This window comes from Mandrillus leucophaeus, unplaced genomic scaffold (assembly GCF_000951045.1).
Source record: "Mandrillus leucophaeus isolate KB7577 unplaced genomic scaffold, Mleu.le_1.0 Scaffold159, whole genome shotgun sequence".
NCBI classification, from domain to species: domain Eukaryota; kingdom Metazoa; phylum Chordata; class Mammalia; order Primates; family Cercopithecidae; genus Mandrillus; species Mandrillus leucophaeus.
The window spans coordinates 2231882-2253474 of record NW_012101576.1 but is presented as its reverse complement, the minus strand read 5'-3'; the positions used below and the strand labels follow the sequence as shown (position 1 = coordinate 2253474).

At 48.9% G+C, this 21593-nt stretch overlaps 1 protein-coding gene across 2 annotated transcripts in view; it reads right to left on the bottom strand.

Annotated features, from left to right (window-relative positions):
• Positions 1 to 5126: 5126 nt before the first annotated feature.
• The window catches only part of KCNH1 (potassium channel, voltage gated eag related subfamily H, member 1), a 468531-nt gene continuing 452064 nt past the window's right edge, over positions 5127 to 21593 (bottom strand). The window contains exon 11 of one of the 2 annotated variants that reach the window (XM_011975802.1): positions 5127 to 6033. In XM_011975802.1, coding sequence (XP_011831192.1) covers positions 5176 to 6033 — 858 coding nt within the window. In that variant the 3' untranslated portion in view covers positions 5127 to 5175. The remainder of the gene's footprint in view (positions 6034 to 21593) is intronic. The other variant, XM_011975801.1, reaches the window with a different exon arrangement.

Sequence of the window (21593 nt, the reverse complement as noted above, 5' to 3'; positions counted from 1 at the left end):
ACACAGTCTTGGTGAATCTGGAACTGTAAGTTCTCAAAAAACTGTAAGTGCTGTCCAAATAAGAGCTTCCCAAACTCTTGAATAGAAAATACCATCCTAGGTCACAACTTAAGTCACAACTGTCATCTTAGGCCAGAACAGCCAATTCAGTGACCTAAAATTAAGGAAAGGCAAAAGCAAGTATCATGTATAAAATAGTTTATTACCATAATAAATAAAACTTTTTTTTACAAATATCATTTGTGCTTGTTTAAAAATGTTGAGAAGGGAATATCATCAATGGAGGGGCCTGCACGTTCCTCTTAACATTCCCAAGCCACAGATATACAGTGGTGTTCTTGGCAGCATCCTCAGCTGACCACAAAAATAGTATCAGCTCATTTACACTTTTGTTTATTCATGCTCATTTGGACAAAGTGACAGATGCAAAGGAAAAAGAAAAACCCAATAAGGGATTTGGCAGGACTCAATGGAAAGCGTATTAATATAAGGAGAAGCCCCAGAATGGTGAACTGCTCATGAGTAGAAGTGTCCTTGAGGTGCCGGCGAAACGTCGGATGTGGACAGTCTCCAACTGATGCACAAATACAGCATCGGAATATAAAGAGAATACATTCATTAGGGGAGGGTGCATCCTTCTTAACGTAAGATCAGTTTATATCCTGATACGAGATCTGTGAACTTCTCATTGAACAACTAATGGATCCATCGGGTGACTCAGAAGCCAGATAAAGAGACAAGGGCTGTAAGAAAAGTTTAATGGCAGGCAGGGAGGGCACCCACCGCTCTGGCACCTGCAGGGAATTCAAGTCCAGTTCTAGAGGTTCCAGAATAAGTCTGATATGCTCACATGAGAATGAAGTTTCACTTGAATTTAAGCTGCAGATAAATTCACATTGATTCTTTTGAGCTGTAGGGGGTAGAAATTAAAACTTCTCAACATGAACACCTTTGGTGAGAAAATGGTTTTTTCTCTGATGTTTGCAGTCAGTGCTGAGAGGATCATGAAGTCTCCTCCAGATGGAGGGCACAGGAGCTGGTGAAGGTAGTCTTAATTGAAGCGAGTGAGAAGGCAGTATATAGAGCAATAACAATGATTTAGCAACAGAGGGAGGCTGTCTGGGGCATCAAGTGTGCCCTCAATGGCCTCCTCTTTAAGCAACACTAGGTGATAAGGGAGGAGAGAGGAAGGGGCGTTGGCAGCTCTATCACAGCTGGAGTTCCATTCAAGGGTCTTAAGGCTAAACGTCTTTATTGCAAGACATAGTACAATCTATTATTAATCAAATGCACATCAGCAACGTGTATCTATCATCTCCACCAGGGCTCCTAAAATTTCCCAGAGTATGCATGTGAGACAGAGTGGTCAGTGCAACAAGGGAAAATGAGGATCTTTCTATACCTAGTATTCCTAGAGTCCCCACAAGGGCTCAGACAAAGAGCTTGACAGTTGGTATAATACCTTCCATCTAAGGATTTGGAGAGGAAGTTTGCTGAATGGGATGGGGTGGTGTAGTACAATTTTACCCCTGCTCAGCCCTCCCCACTTCTGAAAGAGGAGGATTCCAGCAAAAGGGCTGATGTTTGGCCAACAGCAGCACACTGGATCAAAGAGGTTGAGGGTAAAACAGGCCCCCAGGGATTGGATAACAAGAAGAAATCAAGTAAGAAATGTATTTCCAAAAGTTTGCTGGAAGGCTGCGAAATGGGCTCAGTTTTTTAAATACTTGGGCTATCCTGTAGCATTAATGTTGTAACCTTGTTAGCATAATGTAGCATTGCATTAATTAATGCAATGAGTTGCATTAATTGTACACTAGATAATTTGGTTTTTCAACCAAATGGTCCCCTCTGTTTCTGTCCTTTGGCTATCTTGTCATGTCCAGTGGAGGAGCCCTTTGTAAGTATATGGGATGGCAGTGCCCATTGCTGGAGTCAGTGCCCCCCCACCAAGAACAAACACCACCTCACTGACCATCTCAGTTCTCAGGGTTAACCCTAAACCCACCCCCTCCATCAGCCGGGAGGAGCATGTTCAACCAGCAGCCAAGTGACAGGGACAAGACCTCCCCACTTCAAAGCAGCCTGTCAGGATATTCTCTGGGAAATGGAGCTTCAGTATGAATGACATTCAAAGCAAAGAATTTAGTAGAAATCAAATAGCACTTACTAGACAATGGTGCCACATATCATGCCCCCACTCCTCAAAAAGGAAAAACATATATCCTGGGCAAATCTGTTCTCTTGGCATACTTTTTCTGAAGTCTAAATGTTCTGTCCCATACCTAGTAACTTTTTGTTTCCCTAATCTCTCTCCAGCCACCAGATAATGGTTTATACTGGAAGGCTCAGGTCAGTGGTGTCTGAGGCACATGGTCCTGGCTCGGGAACCCAGAGTGGCATCCTGGCATGGGAAGGCAGCACAAAGCAGCCTGCGGCCAAGTTCATGGCGTGAAAAGGAAGGGAGAAAGGTTTGGCTCATTTACACAATGTTTTTTCAGAGAAAACAATTACAGCAAAAAATCCCTCAAATCCTAGGGAGGATTACGGGAGAATAAAGCCCATGCACCCACACGTGCACCTGTGACCCCAAGAGGAACAGATTCCTGCTGCAGGAGCTGGCTTCCAGTCATGAGCCCAGTTTGCACTGATTCAGGAGTGCATTTCCAAAGCTACATTCCACCCTAAAACATGTCTGGACTTCAAAGCCTTACATCATCTTTGCCCCTCATACCCAGAGGTCTGAGAGATTTCATGGACATCCATCTCCCTCCGGCAGAGCTGGAGGGAAGTGGCAGGGCCTCCTGACATTGGCTATGGAGTGCTGGACAAGAAGCCTGTCATCAAGTCCCTGGAGAGCTGGGAGGCAACAGAAAGTCTCCAGGGGCAGGTGCTTCTGAGGCTGGGTTTTGGGGGTGGATTAGAGGCCTACCCTGCCTTAAAAGTGGTGGCTCCTAAACTTCAGAAGCAGATTGAGGAGCATGTTTAAGAAATGGCAGACTAGAATGTTAGGGGGCAGCCAACAGATGGGATGCCAGATATTTTACGGGCTCTTACCCAAGGACTGGTTGGCAGCTTCTCAAGTGAAAGAGGCTGAAGGCCTCATAGCTTTATTCAAAGTCAGACAGTTGTGACTCGGCCTTAGGAAATTAGAATTCCTCTTCTTTGCATGCTGCCACCTGAGGCTAAATCTAATTATGTCACAGCCTGGAGAAGCCAGGGGCAGCCCCTGTAAGCCTCATGTGAGAAGCTACATATGAGGTTAGGGCTCCTGGAGCAGGACTCTCCCTTGAGCTCGCAGGCCCTGGCTTCCCAGGGCCATCTGTGCCAACCCTGTGAACCAGGAGAGGTCAGCCCTGCCTTGCACAGACAACCGAGGGCCCAGCCCTGGGACTCACCGTGAGCACTGGGCAGGACTAAGGAGGCGAGGCGGGGTGGGGTGGTGGGTAGGCTCGGACCAGAGGCTCTCAGAAACACTGAGTATCTTTGGTAGGGCAGAGGTACCAGGGATAGGGTCACCATCTAACATAGGCAAAGGTAAGCTCCCTGGATAAGTCCATGCTGTCACCTGTACTCCTAATTCCATTCCCTCCAAGCTGACTCTTCAGAGCTTTTTTTTTTTTTTTTTTTTTTTTTTTGAGACGGAGTCTCGCTCTATCGCCCAGGCTGGAGTGCTGTGGCCGGATCTCAGCAGAGCTGAACTTCTAACCTTGCTTGTCAGTATTTGGGGTCCTGACACCTCTCTCTAGGGCATGTGCCCTGGCCAGCTCCACTGTGCCTGGAAGAGACTTCTCCCCTTTCCTTTCTCAGATGCCATTGAGAGAAGCCCAAGCACATGAATAACCTGACTTAGGTGACCACGAGGCAGTGGACTGTCCCCAAGCATCGTGGCATAAGGGCTCGGATGGCCCATATGCAGCCCTGTGACCATCACTGGGAGCCACGGCTCCAAGGCCACTTTTCTCCATCACCTTACAGAGATAGCTGGAAACTCACTGCTTCGTTCTCTTTCCAGCTCCTGAAGAGAGTACAATCATGATCCTGAAATCTTTTGCCATTTTCTCTTGAAATCCTACTGACTTTAGTAGGAAATAGAGAGACTGGCTTTAAAATAAGGCCCAGCATGGCTCCCAAGTGCCTATAATGACCCCGTGCGGCGAACAAAATACAAAGGTCTGCAGGGCAATCCCAATGAGAATCAAAGTATAAACATAGCACTTGCTACAGTTCTGAGGTTGTGTGTGTCTGCTTTGTTAATAAAGCAACTCTGGGCTCATGACCCTTCCTGCCGATGCTCCATACCCTGAGGAATGCCACGGGGACACTTGGGAAGAGGCCAAGAAGGAACAGAGGCAAGGGAGCCTGTGTGTGAGGCCAGCGGCATGGAGCATGGCCAGAGGCTCCGCTGGGGACTCCAGAGCCCTCCCTGCCAACTGTCCCAGAGGAGCAGGCTGTGGGCCGCACCGCAGAGAACCCCTGGATCCTAAGGACCCCTCTCCAGCTCTTACCCTTGCCTCACCACCTTTGGGAAAGGAGACCTGAGGATTCCCAGCTCCAATGTCTACGGGCGGCATGCACCACACCTGCAGCTGCTTTTCTGGCCTTAACCATGAGACAGAAAGTTTCCGGGCTCTACCCTCCTGTCCCTCAAGCTCCGCTTGTCCCGAGCTAGTTACAAATGACAACTACAGGAGAACATGGTGATGTCAGACACAGGCTGTACAAGGACGGGGATGCCGGGAAGTCCCTGGCCCACCACAGTCCGTTGGGGGTCTTGGCAAAGGAGCCCAGCATGGTATATACATGAGAGGTTCTCGGCACTTTCCCACCAGTCCCCAGATGGCTGCTGCTCTGTTCTGGTAGTTTCTCTTTTACAAATATCATGGTAGTAAAAAATTAAAAATGAAGGAAAATACCCTTTAGACAGCATGTCCCTTCTTTCAAAATTGTGCAAAGATGGTTCAGATGCAGCTGCCACCTTGCAGGGTAGGGGCACGCTACCTTTCCCGTATCTTTTTCCAGATAGAGAAAGAGCGCGTCTAAGCCACTGGCCCCACTTTTTCTGTCAGGAAAAGCCTACTTGAAAATTGTTGGTCATGTGGACGTGTGTGGTAGGGATGGTGGTCACGGCAAGGTTGTAGGTGTCTGTCTCTGACTTTTCTTTTAATAGACCTCTCAGCTGGCTCCAAAAATGTCTCTCTCTGATTCTGGGGACTGTGGCCTCGATATTTCAAACAGCTCCTGAGGAGACTGAGAGGATCTTCTGGAAGTTAATATCCTGAGTATCTCAGAGAGCTGTTTCTCAATATTGGTCATTTTGGCGTTTAAGGCCTTGATGTCCTCCTTCAGCTCGTGCCTCACCTCCAGGACTGTGGCCTGCAGCGTCTGCTCAGGGATGGGGTAGAAAGAATGCTTGACCTCTGCCAGGATGGGACTCCGATCCTGGGGACTCCTGGCCTCACCCACGTTGTCCAGCCGCAAGTCGCTCTTGGTGATGCCACTGTCACACGAGTCTGTCTTCTTCAGCGTGGCCTCGCCTGATGCTTTTGTCCTCTCGGGAAGTGTCTCCATCGACTCAGCCTTGGACACCTTGTTCCATTCCTCACCCTTCCCGCAAGCATCTTTGAAGCGGGCCCAGCCTTTGCGCTTGGCACAATCGCCCCCGCCCGCCTTGGGGCCCAGGCACTCGGACCCGGGTGCATGTAGCTTTGCGTGGTCTGGAACCCCGGAGGTGGAGGCTGCCTGGAAGGACACGGGCGTGGCAGGACTCTCACGTACGGTGACCACGCTGGCCTTCATGAGGCTGTGGTTGGCGGAGGCATGCTCTGTGAGGACATTGCCCTTCTCCACATCTAGGTCATCCAGGTCCCGGCCCCCTCTCTCAGCCGCCAGCCTGGCCTCTTTCTGCTGTCGGAATCTCTGGAAGAGGCGCCGGACAGGGTGGTCTGGGGGCAAGATCAGGGGGGCCTCATTCTTTCGTTTCATGCGCTCTTCCTCTTCACGTTTCACGTCGCTGATCTTCCGGAACACAATCTGGAGAGAGAGAGAGAACGACATGCCATGTTAGCCACATGCTGGCTGCAGCAGCCCAGCTCAGCCCCTCTGCCTATCATGGCCCTCTCCTTCCAGTCCACCTGCTGCCAAGAGGCTGGGGCTCACAGCCTGCAAGGCCTCACAAGGCTTTTCTCTATGACTGACCTCACCCTCCTTTTATTGACACTGACTCCCAGCTTTCCAACAGCAGGTAATTGACTCCCTTTGTCATTCCCTTCAAGAGGAACAGATCCCATTTTTTTCCCTCCCCACATGCCAGGAGGCTGAAGAATCCAAAGAGCATCTTCCCAGGAAACTGTCCTAGCCTCCCTTAAATCCATCCTTGTCTGCAATTCAGCATCATCTCATGAGCCTTTCAAATATCATTTTTCTGGCCCCACTTCAGACCTACTCCATTAGTATCTCTGCACAAAAGCTGGAGCATCTCTGGTCTAAACCATACTTCAGGGCAAGAAAGTCCCCTGGCAAGGCTACAGCTAAGGTTTCCAAGGCCACCCACAGATCTGGACCCTAAGTGAATGTGGTTGGCTGTGAAAAGTAAAAGCCAGTCTCACACGGAAGTCCTCCTTGTCCTTGGTGAGCTTACAGTAGACTAACATCTATAAAGTTGAACATAAACTTGTCCTAACAATAATACCCACACTTGGACAGTGATTTGCAGGTCACAAGGCACTTTAATGTTACTTCATGTATTCCTTTTGACAGCACTGTGAAGTCACTGGAACACCTGTTATTATCCCCATTTCAGACATAAGGAAACCGCAGCTCAGAGTGGCTAAATATCACCTAACAGGTAAGTTGCCTAGAAGGGACTTGTACCCAAGGTATCAAACCCCAGATCCATTAGGTGGCCAGCAGGTAATGACTAATGATAACAATACTTCATGCAGAGGATGGACCATCAGCAAAACAGACTCATGAATTTGGCCCTGAGTGCAGCATAAGCCACAGCTTACAGGGGCCTTCCCCTGCGTCAGCATCTGACTATGGGAAAGCCCCATAATTTCTAGCTTATATTGCATGTGCCAGTTAGACTCTGGGACATGTTTTGATCCATATCATGTTTGAATTTGTGAGATGCAACCTGTAATAGGTTGTCTTTTTAGTGTAAATTTCTGATTTGAGGACTACAGGTATTGAGATTGTGTAGAAGTAGAGGAGAGGCCTGTGGTAAGGGAGAACAGCAGCTTTTTCATCATCCCAATCTGGGAAACTTTGTGCCCTGGGCAGGCAACTTAGACCCACCCAGAACCTGTCCCAGGGACTTGCCACAGGACCGCCGGTCTTGGGGAGGCACACATGGTGTCATGCCAGGAACAGGGGTTTGGGGTCAGAAAGAACTAAGTGTAAGTCCCAGCCCCATTACTTAACCGTGTAACCTCACACAGGTATCTTAACTTCTGAGTCTCAGCTTCCTCCTTAAAAAGTGAGGAAAATCTCTACTTTTCAGACTTGGTATAAAGCTGATACAGCATGACTTATATGAAATCACTGGCCCACTGGAGATGCTTAAATGGCTCCTGTTGTCCTCGCCCTTTCAAGGCCCCCAGCTGAAGATGACACGCAACTTGCCCTACCTCCTCCAAGAGGCCCTGCCCTGTGCTGTCACCAGTAGGTTCTCAGGTATGACCAACAAGACGATTGTTTTATAGTGCCCAACACAGAGAAGCCAAATAAACAGTTAATTGTTTGATGCTAGGAATCCATCAGCAAATCACTGGCAGACTAGAGGCCCACGTCTGTGCACTAACTTCTTGGTCAAAGTTTCTGTCACTAGATGACTTTACACTGAGGTCACTAACAGGTGGATGGGTGGTTAAATCTTCCAGCTAGTATCTGGATTCTGATATGTGACTTTCTGACCTCCACTGGGCAGCATTTCTCCCATCCCTGCCTCCTCTGGTCCCCTCTTTAGCCGTACCCCAACTGCCCCTACAGTCTGGCTTGCAGATCCAAGAAGTGGGACTCGGGAGAATCCTGTCCACCCTGAAGAGGGACAGAGAAACCCAATAAAGGCCTCATGGGGGGATGGGGAAGTGATAAGTAGAGTGATTGGGACCCTTTTCTCTCTGTGCTCTGAGTTGGATGCCTCTATACGCGCTGTACTCTGTTCTGGGAATGGCCTCTGCTCTCCATTGGGCATCCAAATCCTCTTCATACCAAGACCCAGCGCAAAATGCACCTCCTCCTTCAATCCAGCGATTGAAATCGCTGATTTCAATGTGCTGTAAGTTATCCTCCTACCTCCCAACTCCAATGGCCCTTTCTACAGTTTGACTGCTCTTCTGTCCTGATTACTCTCTATCTTGTATCCATTTGTAGTAGAGAGGCCAACTCTCTTCTGCCTACTCACATGCCTTCTTAGAGAGGGGAGGAGAGAGAAGAGAATAGGAAGGAAGGTGGAATGGAGGGAAGGAATGCAGAAAAGAGGAAGGAGAAAGTGGGTGAGAACGTGAATGTACCCAAGAGAGATGATGGCTTTTAGAGCTCATTGCTCTTTTCCTGCCCTTTATATCTGCAGGATATCTGATTCCTAACACTATCCCCCTTTTTCACTTGAGCAAGTTTGGGCAGGTCTATTCCTTGTAAGCAACAATTCCTCAACACAAACATATCCTATCCCGCTAAAAGGTCCCTGAGGGCTCAGAACAGTACTTTGGAGGTCACATTGTATTTTTTACTTTTTAAATGTTTGCTTATTATTTGCCCTGAAAGAGCAATGATTTTCCGTTTTGTTTCCAATTTCCAGCTGTTCAAAGTGCCTGGTACCTAGCAGGCCCTCAATAAATATTTGTGCAATGTAGAACACATAAATATTGGCTAATGAATCCGTGGGATAATATCTTCTTCCTGGAAAGATGAAATCACAGAGGTCATAGTCAATGTTATAAAAAGCAGAGTTTGGCCTGGACACACATCTCTCAACATCAAAGGTCAGGGGCAGCCTCTGAGACTTGAGATGTTCTAAGACTAATGAAAAGGAAGTTCTTCAGATATTGAGGAGTCAACAAAAAACTGATCCCAAGAGGCTTAACATAATTCACGGTGGACATTTCGGAGGGGAAGTGGGAGTTCCTCTTTGAGGGTGTGGCTACATTGTGCTTGTCCCCCAGAGGCCCCATGGGTCAGAATCCTGGACTGAGCCAGCCAGCATATTCAGGTGTTATGACTGTGTGGTCGATGTGGGCAGTTCAGGCACTCACAGACAGGGCCTGTTGGTGGAATCACGGGTCTCTGGATCTGTGCAGGCTTTTTTTCCAAAGTGTCATCCTAGGCTGCCCTCCATCATCCTGTGTGATAGGCAGCCCCCCCTGAACGTCACTGTCTCAACCAATGGACAGGTGAGCCAGGGAAGAACGTCCTATCCTGCAGAAATGCCTGGTCGTTCCTTTGAGAATCAGGGAGGTAAAACCTGCCACCCCCAGGAGACAAGGCAAAAGGAATTTTTACAGAGCTGATGTGGTCTGACAGCTTTGCTGATCTGGAGTCAAGGGCTCTGCTTACTAACTTCAACTGCTTTTCTGGAGAAGTTAGTCATGGAGTGTGTCTCAGAGGCAGCCATGACCACGCATTTTGCCAAGTATTTTAGATCTGAGTGGGCAGGAGTGGTTGTATGACTCATGACAATGAGGTCTGTGCCACCAGCACCAGCCACAGCAGCTCTCCGTCTGCTTGGAGATGCTCCACAGCTTCCCATGGCAAGAGTGTATCCTGGGAATGATGGGCATGACTCCCAACTCCGTAACCCAGGATGCTCCCTGTACTGGACAGGTGATGGATGGAGGTCTGGGGAACAAGTCTGTCCAAAGTATTCCATGATGCTCTAATAGGTACTATGAGGTGGGAGAAGTTCCAAGGTTAGGTACGTTTGAGCCACACTGCAGTGTTAAATGGGTTGCTTTACTGCAGGACTTCTCAGAGCCTTACCACGCTAATGTGCCTTATGAATGTCTAAGAGGAAGACATTATATGCAGCATTTCTTAAGCCAGTTCCCCCAGATCCTCTCTTTTGAATGAAAGAACCCCTCTGGAAAACACTAAAATTATATCAATGTGTAGGGTATGGGAAGTTCTCTGTATTTGTGTATAGCCCTGACAGATGGGCAGATGTTTCCTGTTCCAGCTAAAGGGGACCCCCTATCTCTAACTCACTCGCTAAGCCCCTGGAATTTGAGATTTGAGGACTCCATTGCAGATGCATTACCCCCTGGTAGACAGGCCAGGGTCAATCCAAACTCTGTGGCTATAGCCATCCTCATTGGTGAAGCCAAAAGAAGTGATGTATATTGCCCTCCCTCCAAAAATCTGCTTCTAATGTTTGTGGTTTAATGGGGAGAGAGAAAAAGAGATCACAGGTAACTTCTCTATGCACCACACATAGGCTCCTGAAGGATGGTGTGAAAATAAAATCCTAAAGGACTTCCATTTTCACTCATCCTCATTGCAGACTGACCTCATACTGATTTCATCATCTCTGCCTGGCTGATTTTATTTTTGAACTCTTACATGAGCTCAGGGAACTGACATTTAAAAGTACCCCTGAGATGAACATTTTTGCAATGAGGACAACTGCTCATTGGCTCTTGCCTTCTTTCTTCACATCACAGATCCTTAGTCAGGGACCACACCAACAGAGAAGTGCTGGGGTCTGTCTGGAGAGTTTGTTCCACTGGAAAAGGCCCAGCCCTGGTGATAGAAAACTACTCTGTTCTTGGCATGGTTTCAAGGCACTGGTAATGGGATAAGTCCAGATCCTTCCTGGATCCAGCCAGAGCCCTGCCAGCCCACAGGGGCATATATTTTTCTAGCCTGACATGTTGCTCAGAATGCTGAGCAGCTCATGACTTATTGCAACCTGGAGACAGAGGACGCCTGGAGGGCAGGGACGCTGCTGTGCCTTGCTCATCGAACTTGGCATCCCTCTAAGCTCGCACCAAGCAACGGCCCTAAGTCTGGGAAGACTTAAATGGTTGTTGAGCTGAATGGAATTGACACTCAGATCCTTAAGCTATAGGGATTTCTTGGTAATTATTTTCTACTAGGTTTGAAAAACCAATACCCCTGGAATCTGACGTGAGCCAGGATAGTCGACCACCTCTTCTGGGTTACATTAAGAGGGCCCGGCTCCTCTCAAGCCTAACCTGTTCTCAAGCCCTAGCCAGGACCAGGCCAAGGGGAGGAGTCATCCCCTCGGGGTCTCACGCATGGGGGAAAGGCAGGCCTAGGAGGGGAATGGACTTGCTGGAGTTCTGGCAGCAAGAGAATGTGGGGAGGACACCCAAGTGGGCGCACAGTTACTTAAAAGAACTCAGATTGTGGAATAAAAATACATATGTAATGTCAATCCTCAGTGGTTTGCATAAATGAGCTGAGGTATGAGTCATCGAAATCTATGGATATATCAAAAGGGATTTAGATGATTTTCTCTTGGATTCAGACACATGTCCCCAATCTGAAATGCTCAACAGTAGAAAGAGCACTGGCTTGGAGTGGTCCTAGCTCTGCCACTGACTAGTCACTGTGTGACCTTGGGAAAGTTATATCCTTCCTTGGTTGTACCAGATCAGTGGTTCTGAAATCTGGCTGCACTTCAGAACCCCTTGAAGAGGTTATCTAGTGAGTGAGAATTTCCCATGGCAGGGCTAGAAACTGGCATTTGCAGCAAGCTCCCAAGTGATTCTGACATGGGCAGCCTGACCCATGTCTGCTGACTAGGCTCTCAGAACCCCTGGATGGATGGCTGGTGACGTCACTGCTACTCTGCTGTCCCCTGTGCGTGGACTTGTGCTCACACGAGTGTGGCCACACACACCAGCCTCCTGCGCACCTCTCTGCCTGTACTCACACTTCCAGCCAGACTCAGCTCTCCTAGGTGCTACCTGGGATTGGAGTAGGGGATGACCCTGGTCTCTCACTCAGCCTCTGGTCCCTGAAGGATGACTGAGAGGAAACGGGGAGGCCCCGCAACCACCTTCAACTCTTTCTTTCTTAGATCTGACAAAAAGCTGTCTTAGAGTGGGGGGACATAAAGCCAAGCAGACATTTACTGAGCACCCACTGTCTGAGAGCACTCAGCAGGGCGCACACACTCTATAGCTCCTTGCTAGTAGGAGCCAGGCCTCTTGTCCCAGAGCTGGGGTCCATGTTGGTGCTGACTCAAGCACCGTGAGTGGCCGAGCGTCAGAAGGGCCCTAACATCCCCACAGGCCCACTTGACGTAGCTTTCCTTGTGGTTTCCTCACCCACCAGCCTCCTCCACCAGTCACCCTGCCTGGTTTTATGGCAGAGCATAAAACATGAAGGTTAACAAACTGGGCCATTTAAGAAACTTAAAACATGGAAAAACAAACTGCAGATGGGCAGATAGGATAAGGCAGTTGGTTGGGTTTTACTTTTGGAAAAGGCCACTTCTCAATCCCCTCAGAAAGATCACTTCTGTTATAATGGAATCAAATGCTACATTTTCTACTTGGTATCATGATGAATACGTGACAGCCCAGAACATGGGAGGCCCTGAGCCTTGAGGAGGGGAGGGGTCCCCAGAGGGACCCAGGCCAGTTCGGCTAAGGCTGTGTGCTGCCCTGGCCTGAGGCTGGAGGGAACAAAGCACAGCACTGTCCTCCAGGGGATGCCAGGCTCAGGAGACAGAGCAGTAAACTCACAGCATAAGCACAGAGTGCTAAAGTGGGTCCAGGGTGGGAGGGCGAGGGCAGGAGCCTGTGGAGTCAGCATGGAGTGACGGCATGTGCACACGCTGGAAGTCAGGTGGACTTGGATCGTGTTCCCCAAACCTCAGTTTCAGCACAGAATACAACTGCTTTCACAGGACTGTTATAAGGATTAAGTTGGATAATGTAAGTAAGCCCTTAAGGAGAGTGCTTGACATTTAATAGTTGCTCAGTAAATGTATTATGTATTACTCTTTATGGGGGCGGTCCTTGAGATGATTCTAGAAGGATGAGCTAGAATTAGGTATAAAAGGTAAAGAATTTGGGTGAGGGTGTTCCAAACAGGGAACAGCCCACGCCAAGACACAAAGGCAGAAACGCCAGCCAGGGAAGAACAGTGTCTTTGTGGTGGCAGTCCTGGTGAGAGGAGCTGATGCTGATGGAGAGCTCTGATGTGCCAGGCACTGTGTTAAATGTTGGACCTGTGCCATCCTCGAGGAAACCCCAGCAGGTGGGTACATTATTATCCTCACTTTTCAAATAATGAAACCAAGTTTAGAAAGAGTAAGTGATCGCCCAAGAGGACAAAGCTGTGGAGCTGTGAGCCAAACCCGGGCAACTGGAGTCCCTGCCCACACCATGTCTGAGGCCATTCTTCTAGGGAAAATGCCTTGGGTTTTAGGGCAAAGGACAGTTTCTCTCAGTATAGGCTGATGACCTCCACTAGTGTCTCTCCGTCTTTGTCCATTGGCAACTTCTCTAAAGAATTCAGGGGCAGCACTAGGAAGTAGAATATCTGGCCAAGGGAAGGCGAGAGGCCAAGAAGCCAAGGTTCCCAGAGGATCTAAAGAGGGAATGCCTCTTCAGATGCATTAGGCTATGTGGTGTTTTAATTTGTCAGGATGAACCAATGACTTAGGGTGGAACCCAGACTTTGATTGGTTAAGTTGAAAAAGAGGGCTAGCAACACATGAGCCCAACTGTTTGGCTTATTGGAAAATCCTGCCTCCCTGAAGGATGCTGAGGTTACCAGTTACCCTGTTGACCACTCGTGACCTCTGGGCCCAGCACTAGGCAGAAGGAGTAGGAATGCACAGATGTCCCAGTGGCCTTTATCCTGGAAAACCCTAGAGGCTAGAGCTGTTCTGTTCTCAGGGGACCTGGTCCACTGGCTCTCAGCACACTGCTAACAGGCAGGCCCCTCCCATCACCATGCAGCATCTGTACTTTCTTCTGGCATTAATCAAGAATGACTTGTCTGACCCATCAGTGCCATCCCATCATCTTATTCACTCCTCTAAGGTCCCCACTAGACTGGCAGACATGGGCAGTAGGTGGATTGGACATATCTTCTTTTGACAGACCAATCTGGGGCCTGAAAGACTCCCACAGATGCTCCTGTTCCTTTTTCTTCAGGAAGGTTCAAACCCAAGACAGATGAGTATCCTTCCTTCTCAGTGCCACCCAGAGAATGAGGTTGCCCCTAGGTTGCTACTCAGGGAAGAGATGGCACTGCTGTGCAGGAGTTGCTATCCTCTGGCATTTCACTAGGGGTCACATTTGTCACCTTCTCCTTGTTTTGTGCTCCCTCAGTGTAGTGGACTGAATTGTGACCCTCGAAAGCCATGTCCACCCAGAATTTCAGAAGGCAGCCTTATTTGGAATAAGGTTCTTCGCAGATGTAAGCAAGGTAAGGATCTCAAAATGAGATCATCCTGCATTAGAGTGGGCTCTAGACCAGTGATGAATGCCATTACAAGAGACAGGGAAAAATGCAGAACACAGAGAAAGGCCATGGGGAAGATGGAGGTGGATACTGGAGTTATGTAGCTACAAGCCAAGGAATGCCAAGGATTGCTGACAGCAACCAGAAGCTAAGACAGGCCTGGAATGGATCCTTCCCCAAACCTCCAGAAGGAACCAAGGCAGTAGACAACTATATTTCAGACTTCTGGCCTCCGGAACTGTGAGAGAGAAGCAATTTGTTTTAAGCCACCAAGTCTGTGGTCGTTTGTATGGCAGCCCTCAAACTAGAACACAAGGTCTGCTTCACCACTTCCTCCTCTCTCCCTCCCCTAACGGAGGCCCTGTCCACAGCCCTGCCCTTTGCGCTTAGGTCTCGCCAGCTGTTCTCCCTTCTGCTTCAGTATTTATCCTCACGCAGCTGAGGCCGGCATAGAAGCCAACAAGACAATGGATGTAAGTGCCCACACCCGCCGTGTGCTGGTTTCAGACCCTGAGGAAATTACTTGATCTTTCAAAGCCTTAGTTGTCTTCTGTACAGTTCCTACTTCTTCTTCCTGTGGAGTTGCAATGAAATAACAATTGAGAGAAGCCCCCCTTCCTTCACATTTATAAACCAATGCTGCTTTTCTTTCTAGTCCCAGCCTGAATATTCCCACACTGAGCATGGGTACATCAGTGTTTCAGAGACCCCTCAAACTCTACTGTCCTAGCCAGAGCAGTCTCCCTTCCCACCTAGTTCTTCTTCAGTGAAGGTGAAGTAGATAATCAGGTCAGTAGGAATCAGAACCCCACGTGGGTGGGTGGGAGGAGCAACTGAAGAGAGGCCAGCTAGAAGACTGTGACTAAAGCTAGTGACAGATATAGAGGGGATGGCCCAGGGAAGCAGAGGAGTGGGCAGATAAAACACAACATGGCCCGCTTCTAGACATACACACCAGTTCGTGATGCAAGGAGAAACAAATATGATCTGCAAACTCGGCACCTCATTAACCTGAACCTGAATCAAGAATGACTTGTCCAACCCATCAGTGCCATCCCATGAAGACTCAGGCATCATCTTATTCACTCTCATAAGGGTCCCTGCCTAGACTGGTGGCCATCTTCTTTTGACAGACCAACTTCAACCTGTGGCCTCACCTGCACTAGGTCCCTGAGGGGCATTTGCAGCCTTGTGGGTATCCCTGGGAAACACATGCTACTAACTCCTAGAGGGCTTTGGCCCCTAATGTTGTCTCCCATCCTAGGAACCAGACGGAAGCATGTGCAAAACACAGGCCTTCCCTTAGCCCTTCCAGAGGCAGTGTTAGGAGTCTGCTTGCCTGCCTATGTCTCCACTCCCAGGAGGTTCCACTCTGATCCCTCAGAGGAGGACAAGTCTTACAGACTGGAGCTTTGAACCTCTTCCTACTTCCATTAAAAGCTCCTTGAAGCATGTGGCCCCAGTGGGCAGCCCTCAGGACTCCTGTCTTTGCCCCTTCACTCTGGCAGTGCATAATGGGGAAGCCTAGAACCCCTGCCCTCCCCACCTCCAGCAGCACTTGCCAACCAGTAAGAGGGACAGAATCTCCTGCGGAGCTTTTCCAAATACACATCTAGGCACTACTCTCCTTGCATCCCTCTCTGCCCTTCAGTCTCCACCTCTATTTGAGAGCCAGTGCCCTAAGCCTAGAATGAAGATCATGCCAGTAAAGACAGGGGAAACAAGGTAAGACAGCCACATAGGACATATTTCATACTCATGTTTCGAGGACACACACACACGTGCTCAGCAGACAGGATGCCCCTTCTTGATGCCAGTGTACCAGCTGCACACGTAGCTCCTCTTACCAGCTACTCCCAGCCCTCTCTCCCTCTGCTTTTTTTTCCCCTTAGTGACTGACAGGTATCCTATCCTGGGTAGAGGCCTGAGGCACTGGATCTGAAGCCAAAAATAGCTGAAGGGTGGTGGGAGTGGGCAGTAATCCTATCCGTGCTGCCTGAGCCCTCTGTCTGCAGGGAATATGCCCAGTGGGGAGCAGAGCCACAGCCTGTCCCCTAGGTGGGGAAGAAACTCTCAGCCAGTGAGAGGTCTGTAGTCCACAATTCCCAGGGAATCCCCCTGGAGCTGGGCAGTCCCTAGTCCCAGGCCCCTTGGGGAGAGCCTGTTTTGTGATGGATTTCACAGGACTTCACAGCTCTGTATGTCCATTCTTCGACCAAACCTAAATTTCTGACTGCGGTTTTAAGCCTCAGGTCCTTTCTTTATAGAGAGGTGACATTCTCTCTGAAACTTCATTACACAAGGAAACAGCTCTGATCAGCCATTCAAACACTCTTTATGCAGTGCCTACTGAATACAGAGCAATGTATGAAACGTATGAGGTAGTTGGTCCACAATTAAAGAAAGCGAAGACTCTTCCTCTCAGAAGCTGATGATCCAACAGCTTTCCCAGCCTGAGCTGATCTGGGAAACAGCTGCATTTTACAGAAGGACCAACTGAGAATGAGAAAGGGAAGGGGGGATGGGGAACAGCGCCCATACAATGTTTGCTTCTCCTTGGAGTCAGGATGGTGGTTCAGAGGCTGTTCTAGAACAATCCAACCTCTCTTTAGAATGCTGACACTGATTTACGGAGTTGGCACTGCTCTATTCTTAGCCATGGACGGGGCCACCAGGCCATGACGCCACTCTCCTAATGAGAGGGGGCAACGGAGAGTTCCTGAGCAGCTGCCGCCAGCGGCTCAAGTCCTTTACTTTATCCAGCTTAGTCATGACAGCAGCTCTGGGAGATGCTCTGTTGAATGTGCTTTCATGAGGAACTTTTCCACTTGTGAGAGCATTATTCCCAGTTTACAGATGTGATGGTGACTCAGAATGGGAACTGGTCATTCACTTGAGTTCTTGGTATATAGTGCTAACATCAGTCCCTTAGGACCTGGACCATTTCTAACCTATCTCCCATTAACACCTAGTATATTTACACTGTGTTCAATTTTAGCACCTGAGACTATCAATATATTCATCTATCTCTTTGTGGGTTTGAATTATCTCCCTACTCCCATTGTCCCTCCCTCCCTCAATAAGACAAGTCTCCTTGCTAGAATAAACTCTACCTTGTTCATTTTTGTGGTCCCAAAACTAGAAGGGTACTTGTCACACAGCAAACATTCAGTAACTATTTGGGGACTGACAGATTGCGTGACTTGGGCAAGTCAATTAACTTCTATCTTTGTCTATTATAATTTGGAAATAATATGCTTTACAAGAGAGAAATATCGTGAGGATGAAATGAGACAGTGAGCCCCGGGATGTGTGCACCAGCTCTTTATGTATTGCCAATTAGCACCAAGTCCGCCCTCCACACTCTACTGGCTAGGCACCGGCCAGTAAGTTACCCAGACTCCCTTGCCGGCTGGTTTCCTGTTAGGGTCTGCCAGTGGCAGCTCTGGCAGGAGACTGATAGGCGGGAGGAGGAGAGAAGGGGCTTCCTCCCTGCTTTCAGCTCCTGTAGTATGGCTCCAGCAGCCCCGGTCAGCTTTAGCCCCACTCTCCAGCAGTTTCTCTGGTCACTCCCTGCACAAGCTTCTTCAGCTCTCAGCTGTGTACCTGGGCAGTCAGGGTGCAGCTCCACAGCTCTCCCCACTCTCTGGGACACGGGTCAAGCCAAGCTCTCTTTCCAGAAGTCTGGGGAGGAGCTACACGTGCCTCTTCCTCAGAGGTCCTGGCACAAGATAGGCAACACCCCTTCTCAGAGGGCTGCATGGAGCACCCACTCACCAAAGCTAGGGCCCCTCCTCCAGCCTCCTAGGTTTTGGTAATACTGCCCTTTTGTGCTCCCAGCCCTGGTAGAGAATGCTGTTTATTTCCATTATTAATCCCTGGGTGTCCTCAGCGTCTCCTTTTTGCTCTTTTAGCCTTTCAACTCCAACATCATGATTTAAATCCTCTCTTAAAAAATTAGTATAGTTTCAGTTTCTGTTTTCCTGACTGGGCCCTGAGTGATTGTGTGCGGGAGGGAGCTTGGGTTCAAGCCTAGCAAGGGGGTAGGCGCTCCCACTGAAACCTAGTGGGAGCTGATACCTTTCTCCCAGAAAACTAGTAGCGTGAGAAAGAAAGACACTTGAACTCCCACCTGGTAACCCAGTCCTCGTTTTATGGGGGGCACTGGCTAATGTCACCCTTGCCACTGTCAGTAATCAAGGCTTTGAATGTCTCTTGGTTTCCTTGGTTACCAGGACTTGGGGAAAGGGCATTTTTCTTCCTTGCTACTCAGTCTATTTTCCTCATTCAGAGGATCTGCTGTTCCTAAAGCTTTCAGAGAACAGCCCGCATAGAGGCCTGTGCAGGGAAGGAGGCAGAATTTTATCCAAGTCTATCTTAGAAGTACTGTCTTTTGATGAATCATCACTTGCCCAACTGTGGCCCTGGGTGAAACTGTAACGCACAGCCATCTACTGAGCAGGTTGATGCTAACCATTTTACATAACTTATCTTCCAACTCTCAACCACAAGCCTGTGAAATTGCAACTAATTCTCATTCCTCTTTCAAAGTTAAGAATTTCAAATTTAGAGAGGTCCTTCGCTGATGGTTTACTCAGTCAGTCAGTGGGTGACCAGAACCCAAGTCTGCTGATATCCAAACTTTGCCACCAGGGCTGGGAACCCACACGTTCTAGAGCTTAAGGGGCCCTGGGAAGGGAAGAAATTCATGCTTCTTTGCTTGGGAAGCTTCCCTGGGAAGGTCACCAGAGCTCTGGAGAGAGCTGAGCACCTGACTGGGCCCAAGAAACATGGGCAGGATACCTGCTTATGCCAGGCTCTGAGCTTGTGCTAGGACATGAACTGAACTCCTCTGAGGATTATGCTAAACTGTGACTGCTGATAACCCAGACCCTGTGCTGCCTCCCGCAGCGGGACTGGGCTCCAGACCTGGGGGTTGAGAGTTCAACTTTTCCCTCAGGAATATTCATCTATCTTTCTTGCAGGCCTGCAAGATGCTCTTGCCAAATGGAGACGTGGGATGCATTGATTTCAATCCCAGATCATGCACTGAGGTGCTCCTCTTTTCAAGGCAGCAAGGCAAGTCATTTGTCTCTCAAACTGCACATTCACACAAAATCTGTAGTCTGATCCTGGCAGACTGTATACTCATGTTATTGCCACTCACTGCCATGGCGGGTGGGGGGAGGTTGTATCCTCTGGCCCATGGCCAGGGCTCAGGGACTACTGGCTCCTCACTCCTGGAGTCCAGTCCCCATGTGGAGCATGGCCATGCAGTTTGCCAAGGGCAGTATTTCCAAGGCCCCTCCTCTGCTTCCATCAGCCACACGTGCCCAGCAATCCTTGTTCCTGGTACGGTAATCCACATCAATACATCTGGGAAAGTGGCATTTTAATTTTCAGGAAGCAGATAATGCAAAATTAGGGGACTTGTGGTGCATATCAAGCAATTGTATCATTTCTACTTATTTTTTCACATGCTGTCATTGTAGGTATATGGATAGACAGTTTGTGGATTGCTTTTCTCTCCTTCTGTCAATATACACAAATGGCAAAAGTTAGTACTGAATCCAATATAGAATAGGAAGGCTGGTGTGTTCACTCCAGGAGTAACCTTAAGTATTTCAGTTGACCTAGAGGTTGAAAGCTCTACCTGGACAGTTAAGTTAAGGATCTGGACAGTTTAGCTTTCCCATTCCACACCTATAAGCTAGCCAGCCCACATGTTTGAAGCAGGTATGCCCAATCTTGGCTTTCTTGGTTGGAGAGGAGGCAGAAGGAGAATAAACACTGCAGACTGCCCCCACCAAGATCTGTTCTGACCACCACGGGCTGGCACCTCCCACAACTTAGCCCGTGGGAAGTCCCCAAGAGCCAAGGGGTCTGGAGAAAGCTGAAGTGGGTTCCTAGTCCAGGGGAACAGGGCATTTGAGACGGACAAAGGCCCTAAGAGAAGAATAGATATACCATAACCAGATGAAGAGAAGGTAAAAGAGAAAGAGAAGGATCTCTGGCTAAAGGATTTTACTAGGAAGGTAACATGAAATAAGAAACAACAAGAGAAAGGGCAGAGAAGGGGGCATAGAGCCATCAAAATGGCAAAGAAATGAGCCTTTATGTACCAGAATCACGGAGGGGAGGGAGCCCCATGTCACTTGATAATGACAGTGGCTGCCAGATGCTGGGCTCTCCTGCGTACTGGGTTCTGTTCTAAACACTTCACATACATTATTTGCATGACCTTGTGCGACAACCCTATGGGTAGCCACTATTACAAATCCCATTATGGAGAGGAGGAAGCTGGGGACAAGACTGTACACAGTGAATAAGAGGCTGAACCCAGGCTGATCTGCCACCAGAGCCCGAGGGCTGCAGTGCCTGCCTACCATCCAGCCTGCATCCTCCTGCAGAGCCCACAGGCAGCTGCCCCTTCTTCTTTGATACTAGGAGGAGAGAACAGGGACTCCCCACCTTTATTTGAAAATGAGACTCTCTTTCCTTTGCACCACTGTCATCTCCCAGCCTACTGTGCAACGGACCCACATAAAGTAAGCGTCTCCAGCTGGGTCTCTACCTTACACTCTGTTCCTATATTTTGGACCTTCTGCTCCCCAAGTGAGTCTCTCTGCTCCATTTTTGTACCCACTGTAAAGAGAACAATAGGCTCTGTGGAGTAGGCATGTGGGTTAAATGAGACATAATGTACATAAAGCACATGGCATCCCCAGTGCTCAATAAATACTATGCCTGCCTCTCCCCACCCTGGATTGAAGGTTTTGCCTTCCCTTTACTGAGAATGTGGCCCTCATGTGCCACTGATTCAACAGGAGGGACAATCCTATGCCTGGCCAAAGGAGCTGTATTTGGCCAAACCTGGGCACAGTGTGGACACAGACCCGTTCAGAGAAAGACTGGCAGAGGAATACCTTTGTAGCATGAGTATAATAATGGCCAGGAGAGCCCCACTCTGCTGAGGAGGAGCTTTGAGAAGCCATCTTTGGAGCAGGAGTGGAATCTCTCAGGCCTAGGTAGGTGGATCCCCAGGCAGCAAGCACAGCCACTAGGCATAAGCTAAGAACAGAGGGAACCACAGAAGCTGGACAGAAGGTGGCTGAAGAGCTTCTCTGCCCACCACTGGCAGGACC